We start from the raw sequence: 24,515 nt of genomic DNA on the forward strand, positions 1-24,515 counted from the left end.
GTTCATTCTACATATATGAAAGATAAACTTCTGTTGTTTCCCTAGCATGTTCCCCTCCCTCCCCAAAACTGCCTCAAAAGTTCTTAATTCTTCTCAAACCATATTCTACTTCCCTAAAGAAGAGTGCTGGGGATAATGACTCCCCCCGCCCCCCAGCTTCACTGAGATGATTTAGGTCATTCTGCTTTAAGGCTCTTCAGTTTTTTAAATTTACCATCCTACCTCGTTAGCCACAGACTCCCTCTGAAGTGACTTCTGAGGCTATGAGGTTTTTTGGTTTTTGTTTTTTGTTTTGCGGTACGCGGGCCTCTCACCGTTGTGGCCTCTCCCGTTGCAGAGCACAGGCTCCCAACGCGCAGGCTCAGCGGCCATGGCTCACGGGACCCAGCTGCTCCGCGGCATGTGGGATCTTCCCGGACCGGGGCACGAACCCGTGTCCCCTGCATCGGCAGGCGGACTCTCAACCACTGCGCCACCAGGGAAGCACGCTATGAGATTTTTAAAACTCAGTCTAATCAGATGTATGAAGACAGATGTAGTCAAGAACTACCCATTTCCTTCTGCTCTCAGTCTACATGACATCAATGGCTTTTTACAGACAAAACAGAACTACAAGAAGCGTTACTAGATCAGATATGCCCAGATAAAGATTTCTGCAGGGACTTCCCTGGTGGCGCAGTGGTTGGGAGTCCGCCTGCCAATGCAGGGGACACGGGTTTGAGCCCTGGTCCGGAAGATCCCACATGCCTCGGAGTGGCTAAGCCCGTGTGCCACAACTACTGAGCCTGCGCTCTAGAGTCCACGAGCCACAACTACCGAGCCCACGAGTCACAACTACTGAAGCCCGCCGTTCCTGGAGACTGTGCTCCACAACAGAGGCCACCCGATGAGAGGCCCGCGCACCACAACGAAGAGTAGTCCCTGCTCGCCGCAACTAGAGAAAGCCCGTGGGCAGCAATGAAGACCCAACGTAGCCAAAAGTAAAAAAATAAATAAATTAAAAAAAAAAAAAGATTTCTGCAGACTTCAAAAGATTCAGTGTTTCAGTAAGTTGGTAAGAATTTATTGTGATTGAGCAAATACAAGTCCAAAACATGGCTGACAGGTGAATTTTTGTTACTTGGTCATATACTACCCTTCCAGACAGCTTTATAAAAAGAGATGCTTACTAACCTTTTCTAGGCTCCTCCTGTGCCTCAATTTCTTGGACTACTTTAAGAAACTTGCTGTCACAACTATTCTCTCTACTTTGAATGGTTTTTTTCTTTAGGTTTGCAGCTATTTTAAGTATACATTTCACACAAGGAAATAAACACTGATATATGGAAGTCTAGTTAATAGTAGTGTAACTATGTATCATTTGGATGATTACATGATTTTAAGCAACAAACTACACTGAAAAATTAATGCGATAAAATTCTTGGTCATAATATTATTAAGAATATATAAACTGAAATTATGATTGCGCCAAATTTGAAAATGGAAGTGAACTCATTTGGACAGAGTCAGAGTTTAACATAATCTGAAAGGAGGAGGTGGGGGTCAGCCTCTCCCTCTCCTCTCTTCTGTCTACAAAGACACACAGGCTTCTCCTCTAGCAAAAGAACTTCTACTTGATCCCAATTGTTTCTCTACTATCCTTTCCTTCTCTCTATGCCAAACTTCCCAAAGCAGCAGTGCAGACCTGCTACCCACCCCCTTCCTCACCAATTTGCATGCCTCAACCCTGGCAAACAGCCTTTGATTTCTCCCATTCCAAGCTCACCAACTAACCCAAAGGCTGCAGCCACAGCTAATTCATACAGTATCACTGAGCAATTTAGTAAAAGATGTTCCTTCCTCCAAACAGGCACAGAGCTTGGCAAGTAAACTAGTCTGTTTCGCCAGATGCCCTCCTCCGGAAAAAAACACAGCAACCCTGCCAACAGCCCTTTCTCAGCCCTTACTATTCCTGACCTTTCTGATACTATTTCACACAACTGACAATCATCATCTTGAAACTTTCTTATCTTTTCTCCTTTGGACTTTATGATTCTTTTTATCTCTTCAGTAAACCCTCTTCTCTATGTGTATGCTTATTACAGGTAGAAGTCTTTGGTCCTCAAGAATTTTTCCTTTATGCCACTCCCTCATCAATTCCATTTACTCTGTTTTTTTGGTTTTTTTTTGTTTTTTTTTGCGGTGCGCGGGCCTCTCGCTGTTGTGGCCTCTCCCGTTGCGGAGCACAGGCTCCGGACGTGCAGGCTCAGCGGCCGTGGCTCCCGGGCCCAGCCGCTCTGCGGCATGTGGGATCTTCCAGGACCGGGGCACGAACCCGCGTCCCCTGCATCGGCAGGCGGACTCTCAACCGCTGCGCCACCAGGGAAGCCCTACTCTGGTTTTAATTATCACCTCAATGAGCACCATATCTAAATCTACATCTCCAACTCTTCACTGGCCATTTCCACTCAAATTCAAGTTTAAAGGTAAACTCATTATTTTAGGAATATCACAAAAGTAGACTGATACTACCCTTGTTTTCAAGTTAATGCACCTCTGCCTGTCTAAGGAGGGCTGGGGTAGAAAAAGCCCGGGATTGTGATTTGATGAATGAGAAGAGCTACAGAGCGCCATCACTTCAGGGATGACAATCTATATGACACAGAGGCTCCACCTTTGGGGAGGACATTAATTGAGTTACTGGGTGAGTAGGAAATCCGTTATATGAAAGCAGAAGACAGAAGAGGTCACAGAAGGTGGCTTCAAAAACCTTGTACTTGCTTCAATTTCTTAACCCAACAGTAAATGGTCCTTTCTCAGTCCTCACTTTTCCTGACCTTCCTTGTTCGATTTCATCGTACACAGTTGGTTCTCAAGAGATCTGGAAAAAATGAAGCAGCTTCCTAGAGTCCAAAATAATCAGTTCCCCTAAAAACCCTCCTCCTCCCACCTGCATTCCCTATTTCTGTATATCACACATAATTATTCTCTCAGTCACCTGGCACAAAAGCTCAAATCTGACTATTTCTTTTAAATCCAACAGTTGACTCATACATTAGGTCTACCAATTCTTCCCTTGCAATACTTCTCAAATAATCTTTTACTATTTCTTTTCCCACACCCGCGGCAAACATTTTTAACTCACCCACGATTTCCTGCTGAGCCAGGGAAAGCCTCAGTCTTGCCCTGCTGAGGCCTTTTTAAAGCCACTACTAATGGGTCAAAGCTGGGGCCCTTTGCATTTAAACTGCTTTTGGCCTCCAACCTCTCCCCGCGCCAATCCATGCTGCATGCTAACACCAGGTTAAGATCTCAGAGGGCATTCACTGTGTCGGCACCTTGCAGGCCACTGAAACAGCAACCCGAAATCCCTTACTAGACAGTAAACATCCTTCGCAATCTGTCAGCAACGTACCTTTCACCCTAAACCTCCGCTTCCTCCACAAATCGTCTACTTTGGCCTATCAGGCATACTCGCTCTTTTCCAAAACAGCTTAGGTCACACTAATCTTTAATATCCCCATACCTCCCTTAGTCTTTGGTATTTAAATGATCAAAAAGCCGGCTTCAAATTCCACTTTATCTATGAAGCATTCCTTCACCCACCTCTAAAAAAAATGTAGTTAACCTTCATCGGACACTTTGCCAAATACTGGGTCCAGTTATACATTTAAGTGATGCTGTCTCCAAAGTAAGATTGCAAATTTGAGATATAAGGACATACTTTTCCACATTAAGCCTATAGTGGAGAACTGGGAAATAACAATTCTATCTTTAATTCCATAAAATAAAAATACTTCCTTAAAGCACTTGCAATGAGAATAACTCATATTAGCATATTATCATGGAACCACTTTCCTAAGGACAATTAAAAATTTTGCTTAAAAATTTTCACTTAGATTGTGAGAGGACATGGGAGATGTCTGTACAATGCAGGCAGGGGCCACACACTGAGGAATCTTCATCTGTGTAGCAGATAAGGCTGCTGAATGGGAGTATTTTCAACATTAGACTTAGGGCATTCCTAAAAGTTCTCTAAGAATTAAACCAACTGTGTAAATAACACCAAAGGAATCGAAAACTTGTCTCTACAAAATACAAGTACGGGAATTTGCACAGTACTCCTTCAAACAGGAATAAACCTGTATCTCAGGTTTAAGTGGGAAACCTCCCTTCGCTGTTCAACAGCAACTGGAACACTAGCAGGAAAATTGGGAGACAATTTAGTCATTGCAGCAGAAACATTCCAGTGGGGTTCTGTCTTTTTAAAAAATGCATTTACAATGCAACTGTGTTATAATTAAACAAAAGAACTGTATCGTTACTCAATTTGTACCCTGGACGACGAAGTCAACTGAACAAGTTCACTATATATACCAAATCCATTCAATCCCTGTGAGAAAGAGTTTCATTTTGTCATTTCAAAAGAATCATATTCGTTTGGTACTTACTGTCAGCTGATGAGTTGATTTCTGTCTTAATCTTCGATTTTTCAAGATCTTCTTTATATTCTTTCTTAAGCAATTTTACTATCTTTTTACTATAACTTGATTTCTTCACTTTGAAAACTTCTTCACTTTCTTAAAAAAAGAAATTAAACGAAGTCTGTAGTAACCATTTTCAGACAGTATTTTCCATTCTAACTTTCAAATTCTTCCAAATATATACTCATACACGCCAAATCATTACATAACTTGAAATAATTTCAAATTTGTAATAGGTTCTCAAAAACTGAGTCAACTTCATAAATTAATCTGGAATAATGCCAATTTGAGACTTTTTAAAAGGCAAAACACATGTAACTGCAAAAAGTTTTCCTGTGTCCTACTGTCTTCCTTGAATCATCTATTTCAGGATGAAAAAAAAGTCATTGAGAAAGCACCTGATTATCATATTATTAAGGTATCTGAAACAAAGTATCCAAAATCAAAAGGTGCTAGTTTACAGAGCTGTCAAATCTGAGTAACTCTATATCCATCACAAACTGACATACTGTTATTTCAAGACTAAGCTGAGAGCTAATCACTTTTCAAAAATAAGTTTTGAAAACTTTAAAAGTCAAACGCAAATACTTTGCCAAGCTGTCCCTGTATCATTAAAAACAAAAATGTGGCTGTACGCCTCTCAAACTTAAGATAAAAAACAACAGGAAAGCCAAAGAGAAACTGCCTATTACTGGAAACAAGAAAGCATCCCGCATCGAGATGCTTCATAACATGGACTTAATTGGGTTATATAAACACACACTCAACAATTCGGGAGGTAAAATGGTTTAAGATTTAAGGCTCATTTACGATCAGAAATCTAAATCCACTGCAGCCTGGCCCCTCACACCAGACTGGATAAACTGCCCTGAAATACCATTACACTGTCTCTCTTCATTGTCCAAATGTCAATGCGAGGAAGGCCGCACATCTGTACCCCTGTTTACTTTTATGGGTAAACTGAGGCTCCGCGATCGCAAGGGACTGGCCCCAGGTGACTCAGAACCAGAGCTTCAACTCCGGGCGTCTGTTCCCAGACCGAGTACTCCTTACACACCCGGCCTTCCTGGTCAAGGATGTCTAACCAGGACGAGAACGGCAAAAGGCGTGGGCACGGTGACCTACAGAGGGCTCAGAGAACGTGCCAAGAGCAGTCTGGGGGCCTGACTCGAGTTCTCCCTAAAACACACCCGCCAGTTAAAAGAGGCAGGACAGGGAACACTAAATTTTCACTTGAAAAACTCAGAATGACTGATCTGAGATCCAGGAATAGGAGATGCACGGGAGGACGATGAGGAGGAGGCGGTAGTTAAGAAAAGGCTGGTGGCGGCGCGGGAACACGTCCCCAGCCAGAGCAGAAGGCCGGAGGCGGGGACAGTGTGCAGCGGGTCGGGCGGGAAGGGGCTCCGTTCCCGGGGGCTGAGGCTGGGAGTCCAGGGAATGCGGGGACTCGAGGTGGAGGCGCGGGGTAGGGATGTCGGGATCTGGGAGGTCGAAGCGCGGCGGTTACCTTCGTCCTCATCTTGGAAGCTGAGCAGGCTGGCCCGGGGCACCTCTTTGTTCTCTCGTGGCCTCTTGCGCGGCTTCAGCCCGTTGCCGGGCTCCGCGCCTCCCGGGAAGCAGCCCCCGGTTTCAATCCCGGGGCCCGAGGTCAGCGCGGAAGGCGGCGGCAGCCCCGGGCCCAGCAGCGACTCCCCCCCGGGGGCCCGGTCGCCGCCGCCGGGGCCCGGCTCTTCGCCGGTGCCCGGCGGCGGCAGCAACGGCGGCGGCTCCTGCTCCTCGTCGCGTTCTCGCTCCTCCTCCTCCGAGTCATTCCGCTTACGCACGTTCACTCGCCGGGCCTTTCGGAACATTCGCGCGGCCCGCACGTCTGTCTCACACCGGATCTCACACCGCGGCCCCGGCAGCGAAGAACCCGCGAAGGCGCACGCGCGCTCCCCCAATATTCAGCCGCGTCGCGTCTTCCCTCCAGCGACAGTGCACCCCTGAGCGCGCTTGCGCTCCCGCTCTCAGTACTTGGAGGGAACTCCGCGCCTCTCGCGAGAACGTCAGCTTTTTGCACTGTCCTCTGTCGGCGTGGAGGACTATCGGCATGGAACTCTGAGACTGGTGCTATCCGACGGGTCACAAAGAGGATCATAGAGATTAGAGGACAGAGTAAACCCTGCGGTCCTTCAGCCCAGGGAGCTGCAGTGCGCCTTCCGCACTTACGTAGTCACGCGAGGAAACCTCCCGCCAAGCGCTGGGAGGGGCAAATAGAGAAGGAGAAGGGGAGGGAGGAGGGGAGGGAGGAGCCAGAAGGGGAAGCCAGGTTTGGCAAGGGAAAGTGCAATCCGGAGGGTGGGATGTTACTCTCGAGACTGAATTGAGGTGTGGTATGATAATTATGACTAACTCTACTGAGTAATACTTCGTATTTCTACAGCTTTATGGCTACCGAGCACTTTCAAAAACACTGAATCTCATTTAGGATAAAATGTTCCTTGGCCTGATATTTTAGCCACCTTCCCTCTGTTACAACGAAAGCAAAAGTGTTTTTGGTGTTTCCGAAAGAATGCCAGGTTTGCTAGCAGTTCGGAAACCTGGCTGATTCAGAAACAAACGGAAGGAAAAATCGACTTGAGCGTTGGAGATGGTTGTGACACATTTCAGACTTGTGTCACAGAGTAACAATCTTAACCGCCAAGGGCGGAACCGGGTATTTGACTTTGAAGTGGAACTCACCTGCTTTCTCATTGTACCACCAAATGTAGGGCCTTTTCCTTCACCTATGTGCATATATGCGAATTTTCTTGTCTCAAAATTCAAAAGGTAACAGGGGCATTCATTCATATAGTGAAAAAAACCCACCCATCTCTAGAAGCCTTCCAGTTCGCCGGCAATGTTAAAAGTTTCTTATGATCCTCCAGAGATATTCTATGAACATAAAAGCAAAGATGTATATTTTATGAATTGCCCTTTTTACACAATGTGCAAACAGTGCATTTTTAGTCTAACATAAATTGGAGATCAGTTCGTATCTGTTCATAAAACGTTGTCTCTTCTAATACCCACCTGCATAGTGATCCATGGTTAGACTGTACCATAATCTATTTAACCAGTCCCATTAAAAAATTGGTATTAATGTTATTTCCAGTCTTGCTGTAATAATCAGTGCTGCAATGAAAAGCTTCGAAAAATGGTCACTAGTAGTGGAATTGCTAGATCCAAAGATGTGCGTTTGTAATTTGGCTAATTCTAAGTTGTTCTTTATAGCAGCTGTGCCAGTCTGTACTCCTACCGAAGTGCCTATTTGCCTACACCATCCTGTCAAAATTTCACTTGAGATTTAAGTTCCAAGTTGAAAAAGATCCCAAGCTCAAGAATTTCTATGTCATACACATCAGCCTCTGGTTTTCTTTGATTGGATTTGAGATCTGCCCACCCATGACTCACTTTTGGAAACTGGCAAGATGATCTAGGCTGAGAGCTTCCTCTGTAACATTTTCTTCCAGTTAATAGGGAAAGTTAATAACAACTAGCTTCCATTCTACTCAAATTACTCTGAGTTCTTATATTCTGACTATTCAGCATTGATTTAAGTTCTGATTCCAACAGTGTTTCATTGGTGAAATTGAACTCCAATTCCTATCACAAAAGATTCAAATTGTGCCTGGTCAGCCTCTAGACACCAGCTCCAGAGCCAAGAGACAGATTTGCAGTAACTTGATTAGGGTAGAGGTAACAAAGACAAGGTCCGGAGGACTTAAGGACTATGTTAATATTTTGGCCTAAAACCTCAAAAAGATCTTCCACTGTACAAGTGGTGATTGAATATGGGTAGAGAGGAGACCACTGGTCGTTTTAAAGCAAGCTAACAAATTAAAAGACAGCATGTATTTATAACTTTTACAATCTACCTATTCAGATAATTGAAGGGCAAAGTTAAACTCTTAGACGTTATCTTGCTGCCAAAGCAAGCCAAAGGTCCTTCTAGAGGTTATAGACCCTGTGGAAATTAAATTCCTGAAACTGAGTAGCTGCTTTAATTGCCTGTCAGCCAGTATATTATCTGAAACTAATTATTTTATAAAATGCTCTGTGCTTTGAGTACTAAACTGACTAATTTGTTTATTGAATACAGTATGTCATCACTATTTTTTTTTTTTTTTTTTTTGGCCATGCTGCATGGCATGTGGGATCTTAGTTCCTGCACCAGGGACTGAACCCAAGCCCCCTGCGGTGGAAGCTCGGAGTCTTAACCACTGGACCTCTAGGGAAGTCCCAAGTGTGTCATCACTATTTAATGTTGGAGTGCTTTTAGTATCTGGGAAGACAAAGACTGCTTCCTAAGAACTCTTAACATCCATCATTTTGTTTGAATCAATCGGTTAGTTCAGTGCTTTTTTAAAGTTATCTTTCCAAGCAATAATTCTGATTAGTTGTTGTTGTTTTTTCACCAAATTGTGACTTTACATGGATTAACTGGCCCATAAATTCAGACAAAAAAGGCAAACCACTTTTGTTTTGTTTGCCGACTCAGACTGTAGTCTGGAACGATAGTTACCAAATGCAGGTCTATGAACCTGTGAAGTTTTCCCTAGGCAACTGCCAGATGAGAAGAGTAAGAACAATCTGTTCATGTAGAGTAGCCAGATGTCCTTTCCTGGGGGGAAAAATGGTCCTTTATTCAGAGATTGTCTTTCTCTTTCCATGTTAAGATACTGAAATCTCTTTCCTTATATGAAATAATGATGATAGTATATGGTAGTCATTTATACCCTTATTTGGCAAACTAAAAAGTAGTGAAAGCTATGAGTCCTCCCAAATCGTTTATTTTATCTAAAAATTTTATTTGGCAGGCAAATAAATAGTCTAAATAATAGTCTAATCTACTAGTCTATGAATCCCCGATCTACAAATTTTTCTTTTCTTCCTAAAACTATAACTCAATAATTCTGTTCTGGAAAAAAAAAAAAAAGCTGAAGAAATCATTTAATTTTTATTTAATTAAATTATGTTAGCCCTTGCCTTGGTGAAGACAGCTGTGCATTAACTTAAAGTAAAATGTAAGCTTCATGGGGGAGGAGATTTTATGTTTTGTTCACTGCTAGCTTCAGAGTACCTACCATAGTGCCTGGCACACAGTAGGCAATGAATATTTGTTGACTGAATGGTACTAGACATTATCTGTGTATTTAATTAGTGATAAATGTTTTACCCTATGTTGATATAAATCAATATTTTCAACAGTTTACATCTCTTTATTCTCAAAACAAGATCACAAGACATTTGTTATAAGTTACTGGGTAGATTAGTTCTTAAAGTAGTTATAGGTACCTCCCCCTCTGCCTTTGGGAACTGCCTCCTTTGGGAGAAAGGCACCCCACACAGCGAAGGCTGGAAGCCTGGTTACATTGTACTGACTAGGCAAAGGATGGGGACCTGATCCAAGGTAGGCCAATCAGGTTCTCCCAAGATTTTGCACTTGAAACAGAGACAATGAGTCCCTGCTTGTGGCTGGACTTGCAGTGAACTCAGAAGCTGTAGGAAAGCCATAAATTACCATGTCAATTCAGGAGCTGAGAAAGCTAGTCTGTGTAGAAGGAGAGAAGGATGAAACAGATGTGCTAGAAAGCAGAAGAGGAGAAAAAGAATAGCATATGGGATTCTCGTGCCTTTCCCGGTTCCTATTCTCAACTCTTCTTAAAGCAGGACTGCACTCCTGTCTGTGGGTTCCCTTAGATACCCCCAGAATCCTTAGAATAAATGTCTTTTTGTTTTGTTTCGTCATTGATGATGTTTTGTTTGTGTGAGTGTTTGCTTAAAGTAGTTCAAGTTTATTTCCATTAATTAAAAGCTAAGAACACTAGGACCAAAGAGTTCTAATGAAATAAACAAGTTATTTTAATTTTGTAGTAATGGTAATTTTATCCAACTTAATAACTCTTCAGTTATAGCTTTTGTTCAGAGAGGAGCTTTTCTTTCTTCCTTTTTTTCTTTTTGTAAGATATTCATAGAGGTATATGCTCACTGACATTTAAGCAGTGGGTTAAAGTGAGGAACGCTCTTTACCTTGCAAGTATATAGTTATTGTAAGTAAAGAGAGACAAGTATCTCCATCCAGAGCAGGTAAATGGTCCTCTTAAAAATGTTAGAAAATTTCTATATTCTTTGTCTCAAACTGCATTTAGCCATTGTATCTAATTCAGTAAGATTATCTTTTCAGTCAAACCATGATTATTGATGGGATCCAGATTTAAAAGAGTCAGAATTTTAAAAGTTAAAAAAAATTTTTTTTTGCCATATTAGTATCCCCAGTGGAAAGCCACTCAACTTTTATAAATGTATTGGCAATTCAACTGTAATGGCTATTCCTTACATTTTCTGAAATGACAGTTTCTTCAACAAAAGGAAAGTTGGTGAAATTTCTCTTCATCCAAGTTTAGAGTAACATAAAAGTAAACAATGTTTTATTTCCTTGCATGGAAATACTGAACTTATTCAGTATTTTTAAAATACATCTTCTACTTAGACCGGGTGATTCTATTATCATCCACGGATATAAAATCATAAATTTCAATTTGATTCATTTTTTTCCTTTGTGCCAATGGCCATTTAATTATCTATTTATTTATTTTAAAAGATTTATTTATTTATTTATTTATTTTATTTTTGGCTGAATCAGGTCTTAGTTGCAGCACGCGGGATCTTCGCTGAGGCGCGTGGGCTCTTCATTGTAGCGCTTGGGCTTCTCTCTAGTTGTGGTGCACGGGTTCCAAAGCGCGTGGGCTCTGCAGTTTGCGGCACCCGGGCTCTAGTTGAGTCTCGTGAGCTTAGTTGCTTAGTTGCAGCATGTAGGATCTTATTTCCCCAACCAGGGATCAAACCCTCGTCCCTGCATTGGAAGGCCGATTCTTTACCACTGGACCACCAGGGAAGTCCCTGGCCGTTTAAATATCTTCATCATTAGTAAATATGGAAAGATTTCTGGGATTGTGCAGAGCATTTTCCTTCAAGATGATTGCAATTAGTAGCTCCAGGATGTCTCTTTTAGTAAACTTTTCTTTGAATATTTCATGCAAAATGAGGAGGAGCTGAAATCATTTTATCTGTTTAGTATTTTATATTTTCTAGTGTTAAAATGTAAAAGAGTATATAATTCATAATCATAGTACCTATATGATATTTATATTACATTCACAATGGACACTTTATGAATACATCTAAGAACTATACAACCAATGCAGAAGCAAAATAGTGATGCATCCTTTCTGAGAGAACTCACTTATCTCTGTTAGCTCAATATCATTTGTACATTACTGTCTTTCCTTCTTGGGGAAGAAGTCAAAAGCAGATACGTTATTAAAGACAACAGAGGACGCTCCAGTGGGTAAGACTCCGCGCTCCCAATGCAGGCGGCCCGGGTTTGATCCCTGGTCAGGGAACTAGATCCCACATGCATGCCACAACTAAGAGTCCACATGTTGCAACTAAGAAGCCCACATGCTGCAACTAAAAACAAAAACAAAAGATCCTGCATGCCACAATGAAAATCCCGTGTTCCGCAACTAAGACCCGGTGCAGCCAAAATAAATAAATTTTAAAAAAAGACAACAGAGTTATAAGTATCTCTTCTGGGTATAAAGACAAAAGAATGTTTCTTTTTTCTGTGTTATTTAGTTTTACTCTAGGGCAGCAAAACTATACAGTAAATACACAGTAACGTTATAGTATGATTACAGAAGGAAGCATCAAATCAAGCTTTGAATTTTATTTTTAATATTTATTTATTTATTTATTTATCTTCTGGCTGCGTTAGGTCTTTGTTGCTGCGCGCGGGCTTTCGCTAGTTGTGGCAAGTGGGGGGCTACTCTTCGTTGCGGTGCACGGGCTTCTCATTGCAGTGACTTCTCTTATTGTGGAGCACAGGCTCTAGGCACGCCGGCTCAGTAGTTGTGGCTCTCGGGCTCTAGAGCGCAGGCTCAGCAGTTGTGGCGCCCTGGCTTTGCTGCTCCGCGGCATGTGGGATCTTCCCGGGCCAGGGCTCGAACCCGTGTTCCCTGCATTGGCAGGCGGATTCTTAACCACTGCACCACCAGGGAAGCCCAAGCTTTGAATTTCTGAAAAAACTAAGTTGACTTTAAAAAATAACCTTTGTCTGATTTTAAGAGTACTACCTGCATTACTACATTTTAGAAATATAGAAAATGTAGAACAATACAAAGAAGAAAATAAAAATGACTTATAATCTTAACAGTTAATTTTTGGTGAATTTCTTTCCAGAATTGTCTTATGAACATTCACTCATTCATTCTTAGTGGCTTCAACATTCCAGTGCAATATCTACTTGGAGTTAGTTCTCTAACCTCCTGCCTCTAATCCTCCTATCATAATCATTGCATCTTGGACCTGCTCCAAGTTACTAGGGAGTAACTGGGAGTCTTCCCCGGTGAAAGCTTCACTTCCATCCTTCTAGTTTGCTTACTCTACCTCCAGTCCAATGGACCCATCACTTTTCACTGCCCATCCGCTTGCTCCTGCCTTTGTTTCCCTCCTTATCCAGATTGGATTTCATGGGGACAAGATTATAGTCACTCCCTTGCAACAACTTCAACTCGCTTTCCCCCTCCTGCTTTCTTGTACTCACCCAGCAAAACCCTAGTCATAGTTGAGCCAGACTGTGGCCTTCTCTTTATCTGTCCCTGAGTGGCTAATTTTCCTTATTTTCTCTTAAATTAACTACAGACTTCAAATGGACACTAAATACATTATTTTTCTTTGTAATACATTATTTGAATATGCTTCTCAGTCTCAATCAGGCAGATGAAATAGTCAAATAATGTGTAAGTTTATATGGGATTTTAATAATATAATCAGTGAGCTCAAATATATAGATAGATAGAATTTTGTACTCTCCAAACAGAGTCCATTTAATCACCTACGTCATCTGTGAGACATTTATAAATATCAGTCATTAACCTGGCTACCAAAAAAAAAAAAAAAACCTGAACAAATTCTTCAAAATAGAGATTTTTATAGGGCACGTTTTCCAACCAGAGAAAAAGTTAAATGACAAACCAAATTCAAGAAGTTGAGTGACACTTCCTAATTTAAAAAAAAAAAAAAAAGCCTTAACTACTTTGGAATTAATAAACCATCATCTAAATCTCTGAATCAAAGAGGAAATAAAATATACATTATCTAAAAACTCTAGAAATTAATAAAAATGTTATTTCCATATAAACATATATGGTACATAGCTAAAGGGGTACACAGAGAATAATGTATAACTTTAAGCTTATAATTACCAAAGTGAAAACAGAAATAAAGTATTCAGCCTCAGAAATGACAAAGGAAAGAAAAACCCAGCAAAACAATTCAATGAATGTGTGGAGTAGGACTAGTCAAAGATAAAACAGTAATTAATAAATTAGAAAATAATAAAATAAATCCCAAAACATAGGAATTACAAGGAAAAACCCAGGCTTAATTAAGGAAGAATACAGAACACACATACATATCCCCACAACTTTACATATAACCAGACACGAGGAAGAGCCAAATTAATTATGAGAAAAAGTGATACGGAACCCAGTGACAATACTTTTGAAATTCTACAGAAAATGTGTATTCTAGCAAAATACAAATTTCACAACTGACTGAAGAAGAGCCTAATAGCTCTTAGCAAACCAATAAGCAAAGAAGAAGCAGAAAAGACTTTAAGAGGTAAATCGACTTTGAGTTAAAGACGTGGGAATTACCGTAGGTTTTTTTCATTTCCTTCTGCCATCACTCCAGTGAAACAATGGCAAAGGCTTAAAATGTGTAAACATATGGCAATGAAAAGATCATGAGAGAGTCATCTGCACCTTAGGGATTTCAACAAATTTATCTATCTAGTATTTTTAATGTTCCCTTGGTCAGTTTGCTTTCCCATACCGGGAGATTATTATGTACCTCTTCTCAAACCCTTCATGCTATCCCCAACTAATAGCTACAAAATTCTTTACTGAAAAGAGAGAACCATCAGAGGGAACCACATCTACAAACCAACTTGCATCTGTACTCCTCTTCCTTGCCTCCACTCATGAAAATGAAAAAAGTGGCCTTCTGCCTGTCAAAGATGAATTCTTCAACTTGTGCTCAGAATTCTATCCCCTTAAAGGCTTCGCTCTTTTGGCCTCTTCCTGTCTTCTGCCTCATCGAAACTTTGTACTGTGTCATTCCCATCAGCATGCACACTATATTAGTAAGTCCATCCTAAAATTTCTTTTGACCACTCTTTTCCAGCCACTGCTCTGTTTCTCTGGTCTCCTTCACAGCCAGACTTCCCCGTACATTTATCCTCACTAACTCCAGCCCTTTCTTACGTCCCATTCATTCCTCAGACCTCTCCAATCTGACTTCTGTCATTACAACTTCACTAACACTTCCATTATTCAGGTCACCAATGACTTACCTCTCGCAAAGCCAGAGGACCCTCCTATGTTTACCTTATTTGACCCATCAACAGCCTTCAACGGAACTGACCCCACTCTCCTACTGAAAACACTGTCCTCTCTATGGTGTGCTGGGTCTGGCCCGTCTAGCTTACAGAGCTGATTCTGCACATCTCCTCCCAACTTCTAATTCAGTGATGCCACATTGTAGCTTGAAATTGGCCATGGTAGGACAGTGATGCCACATTGTAGCTTGAAATTGGCCATGGTAGGAGCATTTACACCACGGAAACCAGCAAATGCCTCAAATTGGACTTCTTTTTCCTTAAGAGCTGATTATCAAACGTTTACCGGAACACCATTCCTTCCAAAACACCCCAGGCGCATGTGATTTCCTTCCTCACTAACCTTGTCAACCATTTATTGGCTCTCCTCTAAGTGATCCGTAAGTATTCAGGTGCTTTATTGTTTGATCCTGGGCCCTCTTTTTTACTCTCTTGTTAGGTGACCAAATTAAGTCCTGTGGCTTTAAATACTCTTATAGTAAGGGTAATCTTAGGCCTGTGACCAGTATGGATCAGGTAGTAAGCTGAAGTTGAATTCAATTAAATGACCAATAAGTATTCTCCTTTTGAGAAATTGCTCCTGGCTTGATGTAAGCCCTAATAGAGACTGAATATTTAACCATGGGACACCAAGTGACCGTATGATCTTAGCTGCCCCAGATAAACTGAAGTTATCTGATCTACTAAAAATATAATGATGGGCATGCAAAACAGCCCTCTATAAATGAGTGGAAGTCGTATATATGTGACTGGATGCTAGCGGTCTTGAAGACACAAGCAAGTTGAAAGAGTACTTACCTGTTCCCTGTGCTTTGTTTCTCTTACTCTTGCTGCATTGCTATCTGTCCCTTGAGCCATACCTATGACCAATGGATTAAGGAAGGAAAAACTCAAGTCTAGAACACATATGGTTCCACGTGACGTGCTGGCATCATCTGAAGTGGGCTCGGTAGCGTTATAGCCCCAATCAGGCGTAGGCATGAGGGAAGTAGTGAAGGGAGACCCTCCCAGCAGAAGAACACCAAGCAGTTCATCTGGTTGTCTGCTTCGCCTGGAAGGAACAAGGGGAGAACTACAGATCTATTCTGACTCATTAGTAGTAATTAATGGCTTGGCTGGATCACCACTTCTCCACTGGGCTTCCTAGAGACAATTAGCCATAATGCCCTAAGGTATCCATTTTACGTAATAAATTAACTTATCTTGTATGCATCTAGGTGTGTTCCATCTTGGGAGAATTGAGAGAATAGTCATTCAAATCATCTTCTGCACGGTTTACTTCTCTCACAAAACCCAGAGGAAGAAAGGCTGGGGTGAATGTTACAGGACTCGGAAGAAATAAGACAAGGAGATGTGGGGAAAAGTTATAAGGACAGACTCAGAACAGGCACAGGTAAGAGGACGTTTGTGTCTATGTGAATACTCCAAAGTGCCCCCACGAGAAAGGGTGCTCCCAATAACAAGGTGGATGAGGTGACTCATTCTGTAGATACCAGTCTACCTCTCTCCCTAGCCATTCCTGTGCTTCCCCAATGGGCTCATGAACAAAGTAGCCATGGAGTCAGGGATGAAGGTTCTGTATGGATTCACATGGACTACTGATCTGTTTAGCATCCAACCTGTCAACAGCAGAGACCAATCTTGATCCCCCAATATGGAACACTCCCTGAGAGGACGAACCTGTTTCATTATACTAGACCCTTTCCATCATGAAGGGGACAGCAGTTTGTTCTCACTAGATAAAATGGGTGCTTATTCTATGGAGTTGCCTTTTCCTGTTCGTGCCAGTTAATTTTATGTGTCAACTTGACTGGGCCAAATGATGCTCAGACAGCTGATAAAACATTATTTCTGGGCATGTCTGTGAGGGTGTCTGGTAGAGATAAGATCACCCTCACCAGTGCGGATGGGAATCATCCAATCCTTTGAGGGCCTGAATATAACCAAGAGTCAGAGAGAGGGAAATTTACTCTCTTTGCTTGAGCTGAGACATCTATCTTCTCCTGCCCCCTTTTTTTGTCCATGCCGCACAGCATGCGGGATCTTAGTTAGAGATTCCAACCAGGAATCAAACCCGCACCCCATGCAGTGGAAGCACGGGAGTCTTAACCACTGGACCACCAGGGAAGTCCCATTCTCCTGTCTTTTATAGCTGTTGGTTTTTCCCCAATTCAGGATCCAATGAAGATTGCTCATTATATTTAGTTGTCATGACTAGTTAGTCTCCTTCATTCTAGAACAGCTCATCCCTTTTTTTAAACTTTCATGACACTGATATCTTTGCAAAGTCCAGGCCAGTTTGTTTGGTTTGCTTATTTGTTGTTTTTGCAGAATGTCCCTCAATTTGGATTTGGATTAGATGCAGGTTTAACATTTTAGGCAAGAATACTACATAGGTCATGTGTCCTTCTCAGTGTATCACATCAGGCAGCCCATGGTACCAATTTGTCCCATTAAGTTCAGTCACTCATTTAGGGACCTTTCTCCATCATAAAGGTACCATGTGTGGTTTATAAATAATCTGCAGGATGATAATACTTTTAGACAATATTTCATCCAATCATTTTAGTATCTATTAATGATTCTTTTCAGAATTATTATTGTGGTGTTTGCAAAATGGTGATTTTGTATTTCTATTATTCCTTCTATATGTATTAGTTGCCATTCTTCTGTAAAATAGTACTTTCCCTTCCCCATTCCCACTTCTTTCTTTTTCTCCCTCCCTCCCTCTCCTCCCCACCCCTCCCTCCTGACCCAGAAACCATGAAGAGTTTTCCCCCAGAACAGTCATGAAATAGTCCTTCTAAAACTTGGTGCCTTGTCCTCTGAAGTCAAGGTCACTTTATATCAAAGAGAACTGAAAAGATCATCTTAAAGTGTATCACACCTTTCCCATTTTTTATTAACACCTTATGAAACAGAAAGGGCCTAATGACACAATAAAAATTTTAAAAAATAGAACAAACAGGTTTCTGTTTTTCTTGTGCAGCCCACAAGTTGGCCTTCCTTGTTCTCTGTCATGATCCTCCCTCCCTCCCTTCCTTCCTTTGTTTCGACAGTACTAACTCATGGAATTTTTTTCAAGTCAATATGCTAAAATCCACTCTGGTAATTGATCATATTGATGCTCAGATGGTCCTTTTGTGACCAGTGGAATTCTTTAAGCTGACTTCTATATTTTGTTATATGTCCCCATCAATTTATTGAGCTTTTCTTACTTTCTGTCACATTAAGATGTTCCAGGCTCACCCTTAAATTTTTGCTTCCCTAGCCCTGTGGAATCAGTTATTTCTTCAAGGCCCTATTTTCTTTTTAAAAAATATTTATTTATTTAGGCTGTACCAACTCTTAGTTGCAGCCTGCGGGATCTTTTAGTTGCGGCGTGTAGACTTAGTTGCAGCATGGGGAATCTAGTTCTCCGACCAGGGATCGAACACGGGCTCCCTGCATTGAAGTCCTGGGGTCCTATTTTCTTTGTTGTTGTTTTTTTGTTTGTTTTAATGGGGAACGGTTTTGAGGAACCAAAATGTAGGTATCGGTGTGCTTTTTGCTACAGGAGTGTCATTGCTTCTTGGCCCTCTCAGTGGATAAAGCTAAGAAATATGTCTTTAAAATGTCTTTTAAAACACTACATATCAGGGTTTTATTTATTGTTTTGTTGAGTGTGATGGGAAAAATGTTAACAGTGCAGACTAAACTTAAAAATGTATCATGTCTGTAGCCCTTACATTGTGACTAGTCCCCTAAATTGAGGAAAATTTCCTCCAGTATTTGAAACCAATTACTTGATTCAGCAAAGAAGTTGCTTACATCATTGACTAACAAGTGACATTCCCACATACATCTTTATTGTTTAACTTTCCTCTTACTCCTAACATAAATGAAAATATCAACCAACACTTATTCCAGAATTATACTTGCTCATCAATTGCCACCCTAGGTTGGCCTTGGATACAAGATTTTGGCAAAAATCAACCAGAGCATTCTTTGAGAGTTAATTGCGTACAGAGCTTATAATAAAGAGCATTACACATTTTATTATCATTTGTAAATTGTGTGCTACACATCCTTTCTATCAAAATTTATAATAAACTTATGCACATTTATATCTACACACAGACTTTTGGGGGGAGAGCTGGCGGTTAAACTTTTACTAGCACACCACTGATCAGAGGTGACAAATGGCAAGTCCCAGACTCCATGGGGACCACTGACATTGTTTGACCCATACAGTGGTATTTAAAGCAACAAATAAAAAAGCAGAATAATGTGCCAACATTTACAAATCACCTGGAGTTCCTAGTTCCCTTGAAGGATCAGATCTGGCCCTGCTGTATTCTCCCATGGCAGTGACACTCAGCCAGCTCGCACTGCTGTGGACCCTTCAGGTGGATGTGCACGCTCAGCTTGCTGCAATCCCCACCACTCCCTATTGTCCTCCCAACCCTGTGACTGAGCAACAAATGCCATGTTTCCCCATGTATATGCTTATTTGTCCTCTGTCAGCACAACCTGAACCGTATTTCAGTCTAGAAACTTGGCAACCTCAGGCTTGATTTATAACTTAATTAGCTTTCCTCCTCTATTGATTTAAGTCCCATTGACCCACAATTATTTCTTATGAGAATCACTTAAAACACATGTGAAATGGCTCTGAAACTATTAAAAGCCACCAAATGGAAGATATGCACATTAAGATGCTCATAATGTCTAACATCAGTTAATTTTATACTTTATTAATAAAAATCTATTAAAATTCAAGTTGTTACCTTTTCAGTAACTAATGACAGTAAACATATTTATTATTAACCTTTTCACTTGTATCCTTCTTGCCATTCTTTCTCCCTCTTTTTTTCTTCTTTGTCTTCTTCCATCACTTTAATCTTACCTCCAGATACAATGTCAGTAATGAGGTCATTACATTTTTCTATTAAAATTCATATTTTGGTCTTAGTTTTGGCCTAATTTAAACACTGACATTATAGATGCATGCTAATTAGCCCGAATGGCCAAATCCCCCACCAATTAAGTAAATGTAGACATTTCAGGTTATTTCAGTTACCCTGTGTTAAGGTTAAGAGAAAAATGTGATGAATGTGATATAAAGTCGTCAATTCCAAGACAGCCTGTCATTTCATAATAGAAGTATTTCTTATTATGATATCATAAATTCAGTCATGCTTCAAATTCTTTGCGCTCTGAATTTAGACATTTATACCATAATTGCCACAGGTTCTTTATATTCCACTTTAATGGTAAGTTGGGTCTCTGGGAGAGAAGATTTTCTTCGTACAATGATGAGTCCGTTTAATTAATTAATTTTTAAACGTATTTATTTTTTTGGCTGTGCCACATGGCTTGCAGGATCCTACTTCCCCAACCAGGGATTGAACCCGGGCCCTCAGGTGTGAGACTGCGCCATCCTAACCTGGACCACCAGGGAATCCCCAAGTCAGTTTAATTTTAAAAGAAATATGTTGTGTTAGTTCCTTGTATCAATGCACGTAAAACCATTTTGCGTTAACCCCATCAGGCAACGTGTCTTGACTTTCCGGTCTTAAACTTCCAAATGGACCGAGTGCTAAAAGCTCTTTCGTTAATTATCTGTTAGTAATCTGGGCATATTTACCCATGGGAGTAATGTTATAAGGGACTGTTACATTCCCAGGCTAGCCCCTAATGTGGTCAAACGTAGTTCTACTGGTATGAATGTAAGTACTGATTTCTGGAACAGGAGAAGGAGGAGGAGGGTTTGAAGACAATGAGAAGTTAGACGGGGAAGTGGCACAGCGGGGCCGAAGATAGGAGGCAAGACAAGAGAAGGACGTGAAGGGCTCGAAGAGGAAAACTTTCCCTGGGTTTAGGCCTTGCCCTAAGGAAAAAACCCAATGCACTTGGTTTTTGTGACTTCCAATTTTTCTTTCTGTGTCCCTTCCTCAGGACCCTAGTGGCCCTCAATCGGTCCTAAGGTCCCACCCTGTCCTCCAAGCTTCAGACCTCCCTCACTAAACACACCCACAAGACTCCCCTTTCTCCATGTGCATATTCTTAACGAGATATTTGGAAAATACCAGTCTAAGAGAATCTGATCATTTTGTGGCGCTCACAGTCTCAAAATGCTGAAGTCTATCATTCTCTACTTAGGGGAATTCCAAGCTATCTACCAAAATGAAGCAAAAAAAGAAAAAAATTAAGGCAATGTTTTGAAGGAAGATGCCTTTCTTGGGGGTCATCCCCTCTGCTGAGCTCCACTAAGCAGTTCCTGGGGTGCACTGGTCTCTCCATCTCTGATCTGACATTTCTCCACCTGCCCCCAGTAGCAAGGACCTAGCCTCTAGCTGGCCCTCAAGGCACGTTCCTGGACTGAATCAAGTAGGTGTTTTGGCTCTTTTTATTTTGTTTTACCATGGATGGGCATGCGCAGAGCAGAGAGGGCCGGCAGATGGGGGCTGGGGGTGAAGTGAAGTTGAGGATAGGAATACCCGTGACCTTGTTCACAGATTCCTTGTTGAAATGATCCATAATGTGCCAAAGGTCCCAAAGGTTGGGCACAGCTACAATGTTAGTAAATGAATGTGACAACATAGCTTTTGTTGCTTAGAATTGGGAAGGTTTTAAAGTAGGAAAAGTAGGGGAAGTTGCTGGCCATGCTGGCAGAGTTTGCAATGCTATATGATTTTAAGGATGACTCCCTGTTGAAAAGTGCCATATCTAAGAAGGAGATATACATACAGGTTTGCCAGCCTTGGTGTAACAACACGGGCTTCTCTCTGGATTCTCTCTCTCCACCATCGTGGATGAGTAAACTCTGCTCTGGGGAGGGATGCTTGGCCTCGGTGCTGATGCGAAGCCTCTTCAGACCACAAATAGCCAGGTACTCAGTGGGGAGAACGTTGGTACTGCACAGAGAAAGCTTCAGGTCCCGGACCAGCGTGAAGTTCAAGAGGAGTCCCAGTGCAGATGTGTCTGTGAACCAGATGGTCAGATGGTCATTGTAGCTGGTTTGCTCGACTGCAAAAGGCAGGACGGTTTTACAGCTGCACATCAGGTTGGCCAAACTGTAGTCACAGTCCCGGATGTCTGCAGAGCAGCTGCACTTCCGAATGGTGTTTTCCTTCGTGAAAATTAGCGTGCTGTTCTTCTGAGCTCTCGCGAAGCAGTCAAGTGCAAAGACGCCCAGTGCACCGATCACAAGGAGGCTGCACCCAGAGGGTGGTGCCATTCTTGTCTCAGGGTGGGCCAGCGGGTTTCCCCTTCATGAGCCGATTCATTGGAACTCACCTGAAAGAAAATGTGCAGCTTTGTTATCACAGCCTCTCATTAGAAATGTGCAGCTTCCGGAAAAGGAGCCCCCTAAATAATCCGTCTTAAACTTTCTCTCTTGCAGTTCTAGTAAAGGCAGGCAATGCTAGGAGCCCAAGTGCAGGCAAAGCTCTTTTCTCAGAACCTGCTGGGAGGCCTCAGCCAGTCCCATGAACTCTGCTCACCTGAGCTGTAAAACTCCCCGTGATGTCTGTTGGTAGTGAGACTAAACGTGCCAACAAGTAAGCAAGAACAAATGCCGGACAGGAGACCTACCGCAGCCTGTCTGTGGGCAGGGATTTGGAGTGATTTGAGCGCGCACATCCTCCAAACTTCCCTTCTCTCTAAACGGGCACATATCCCCCGCCCCACTCAGTATCTGACTTCCTGGAATTCAGGAGACAAACAGTTCCTTGTCGGAATCAGCTACCCACGTGCTACCTGTTAACACAGCATGAATACCGGTGAAACATTCAGTTAATGGTAAACTTCGATTTCTAACTAGACAAACATGCTCCCCTCGATCAAATTAATCTGTTTGTAGGACCATTCATACTTTTCCTGGTCTCCTAGTCCAGTATTAGAATCCACTTTAACTGTGTTACTCGACAATGAAAAGATTAATCACACACCAGTTAATCACAATGATCCTGATTTATCTACTCCTTTCCCAGAACAAATTTTATAAATTGACTTTATTAAATAACTTACTATAGGGCTCCAAAAGGAAGCAATATATAAGCACTGTTAAATGACCTAAATAAGGTAGGAATGCATGTTTAATTTAAAGAGCAACCCTGATGTCCAATTTGGGGGAAAATGCCCTACGGTGCCTGGCATATAGTAGACGTGTGGTCTTCTTTTATGGTGTGATTGGAATAAGACTCGCATTATGAAATAGGGCACCAGATTTCAGTTTTGCAAAACTAAGGAAATTTCTCCTGAGTTAGCTGATGACTGAACAGACAGACCAAACAATACAGTTCAGTGCATCTATACATATGGTGGTAGGCATGGCAAGATACTGGGGATAAGACCTCTGAATAGGAGAGTCCAGAGCTAGTGATGGCCTCCTGCAGGAAGCGTGTTAAGGAAGGATTGATGGAAGGTCACTCCAGGGAGTTAAACATGTGTCCAAAGAGGATGGTGACAGCAGGAAAGAAGCCGGGCAGACCTGCATCCCTCAGGGAGCAAGATGAGGCTCCAAGATGGCAGAGTAAGTCAGTGTGAAGTCTAAGGTGGGGAGCAGAGCTAAAAATGCTGGGCTCAGGTACACAGGCAGGCAGCACAAGTCCATCGGCAGGTTGGTGGAGTGAGTGCTGGAGGATTAAAAATCAGCTCAGCCAAGTAAACTTGAATGGACCGTAAGACATTGGTTCACAGCAATCATAATACATTCATTCATTCCACAAATGCCCATTGGGAGTTTACTAGGTGGGAGGCACTTTGCTAGCCCAGGGGGTACAGCCCAGAATAAGATAATGAGCTTATGCTCTAAAGGACTTGATTCTGCTTCCAGAGTCCAAGGTGGGTCAGGCCTACGTGTGAGGACCAGAGGCTGTGAGAGCAGGGCAGGGGAAGGAGGCAAAGGCAGGAGTCAGGTACAGCCAAGCAGAAGAAACAAAAATGAACGAGACCGGGACCCTGCCCCAAGGGCTCATCTGCAAAAGAGGAAGACAAGGAAGGCTGAGCCGAGAAAGCTCTCCTGAATGTACACACAAATATAGGATCATAGGAGAGAGGTAGGCTAAAATCCATTCCGGATCCTGGATAAGGCGTTTGATAGTGTTTGTGTTTATTTTGAAGTTGGCACAGGGCTTTCTTCTTTTTTTTTTTTTTAAGTATAAGTAGTGTTTTTATTCTTTCTAAAAATGGATTTTCCAAATGGTTTTTTAAATTAATTTTTATCGGAGTATAGTTGATTTACAATGTTGTGCTGGTTTCAGGTGTACAGCAAAGTGAATCAGTTATACATATACATATCTCCACTCTTTTTCTTTTTGCTAGATTCTTTTCCCATATAGGCCATTAAAGAGTATTGAGTAGAGTTCCCTGTGCTGTATAGTAGGTCCTTATTTGTTACCTATTTTATACATAGTAGCGTGTATATGTCAATCCCAAACTCCCATCCCCCACCTTTCCCCTCGATAACTGTAAGTTTGTTTTCTACATCCATAACTCTATTTCTGTTTTGTAAATAGGTTCATTTGTACCATTTTTTTAGATTCCACATATAAGCGATATCATATGATATTTGTCTTTCT

The 24,515-nt window shown here is 41.8% G+C and overlaps 2 protein-coding genes across 4 annotated transcripts in view; both read right to left on the minus strand.

The window, feature by feature from the left end:
- The window catches only part of PAXBP1 (PAX3 and PAX7 binding protein 1), a 32,770-nt gene extending 26,347 nt beyond the window's left edge, over positions 1-6,423 (minus strand). The window contains exons 1-2 of the mRNA XM_024120131.2: positions 5,974-6,423; positions 4,431-4,559 (exon numbers count right to left, since the gene is read on the minus strand). Coding sequence (XP_023975899.1) covers positions 4,431-4,559; positions 5,974-6,316 — 472 coding nt within the window. The 5' untranslated portion in view covers positions 6,317-6,423. The remainder of the gene's footprint in view (positions 1-4,430; positions 4,560-5,973) is intronic.
- A 13,379-nt stretch (positions 6,424-19,802) lies between these two features.
- Positions 19,803-24,515, minus strand: part of EPCIP (exosomal polycystin 1 interacting protein) — a 17,664-nt gene continuing 12,951 nt past the window's right edge. For 2 of the 3 annotated variants that reach the window (XM_007100605.4, XM_055086347.1), the window contains one exon: positions 19,803-22,230. In XM_007100605.4, the coding sequence (XP_007100667.1) occupies positions 21,512-22,171 (660 nt within the window). In that variant the 5' untranslated portion in view covers positions 22,172-22,230 and the 3' untranslated portion in view covers positions 19,803-21,511. Of the gene's footprint in view, positions 22,231-22,527; positions 22,567-24,515 lie in introns of those variants that run through there. The other variant, XM_055086348.1, reaches the window with a different exon arrangement.

The sequence above is a fragment of the Physeter macrocephalus genome, chromosome 8 (assembly GCF_002837175.3).
Source record: "Physeter macrocephalus isolate SW-GA chromosome 8, ASM283717v5, whole genome shotgun sequence".
In the NCBI taxonomy this organism is placed as follows: domain Eukaryota; kingdom Metazoa; phylum Chordata; class Mammalia; order Artiodactyla; family Physeteridae; genus Physeter; species Physeter macrocephalus.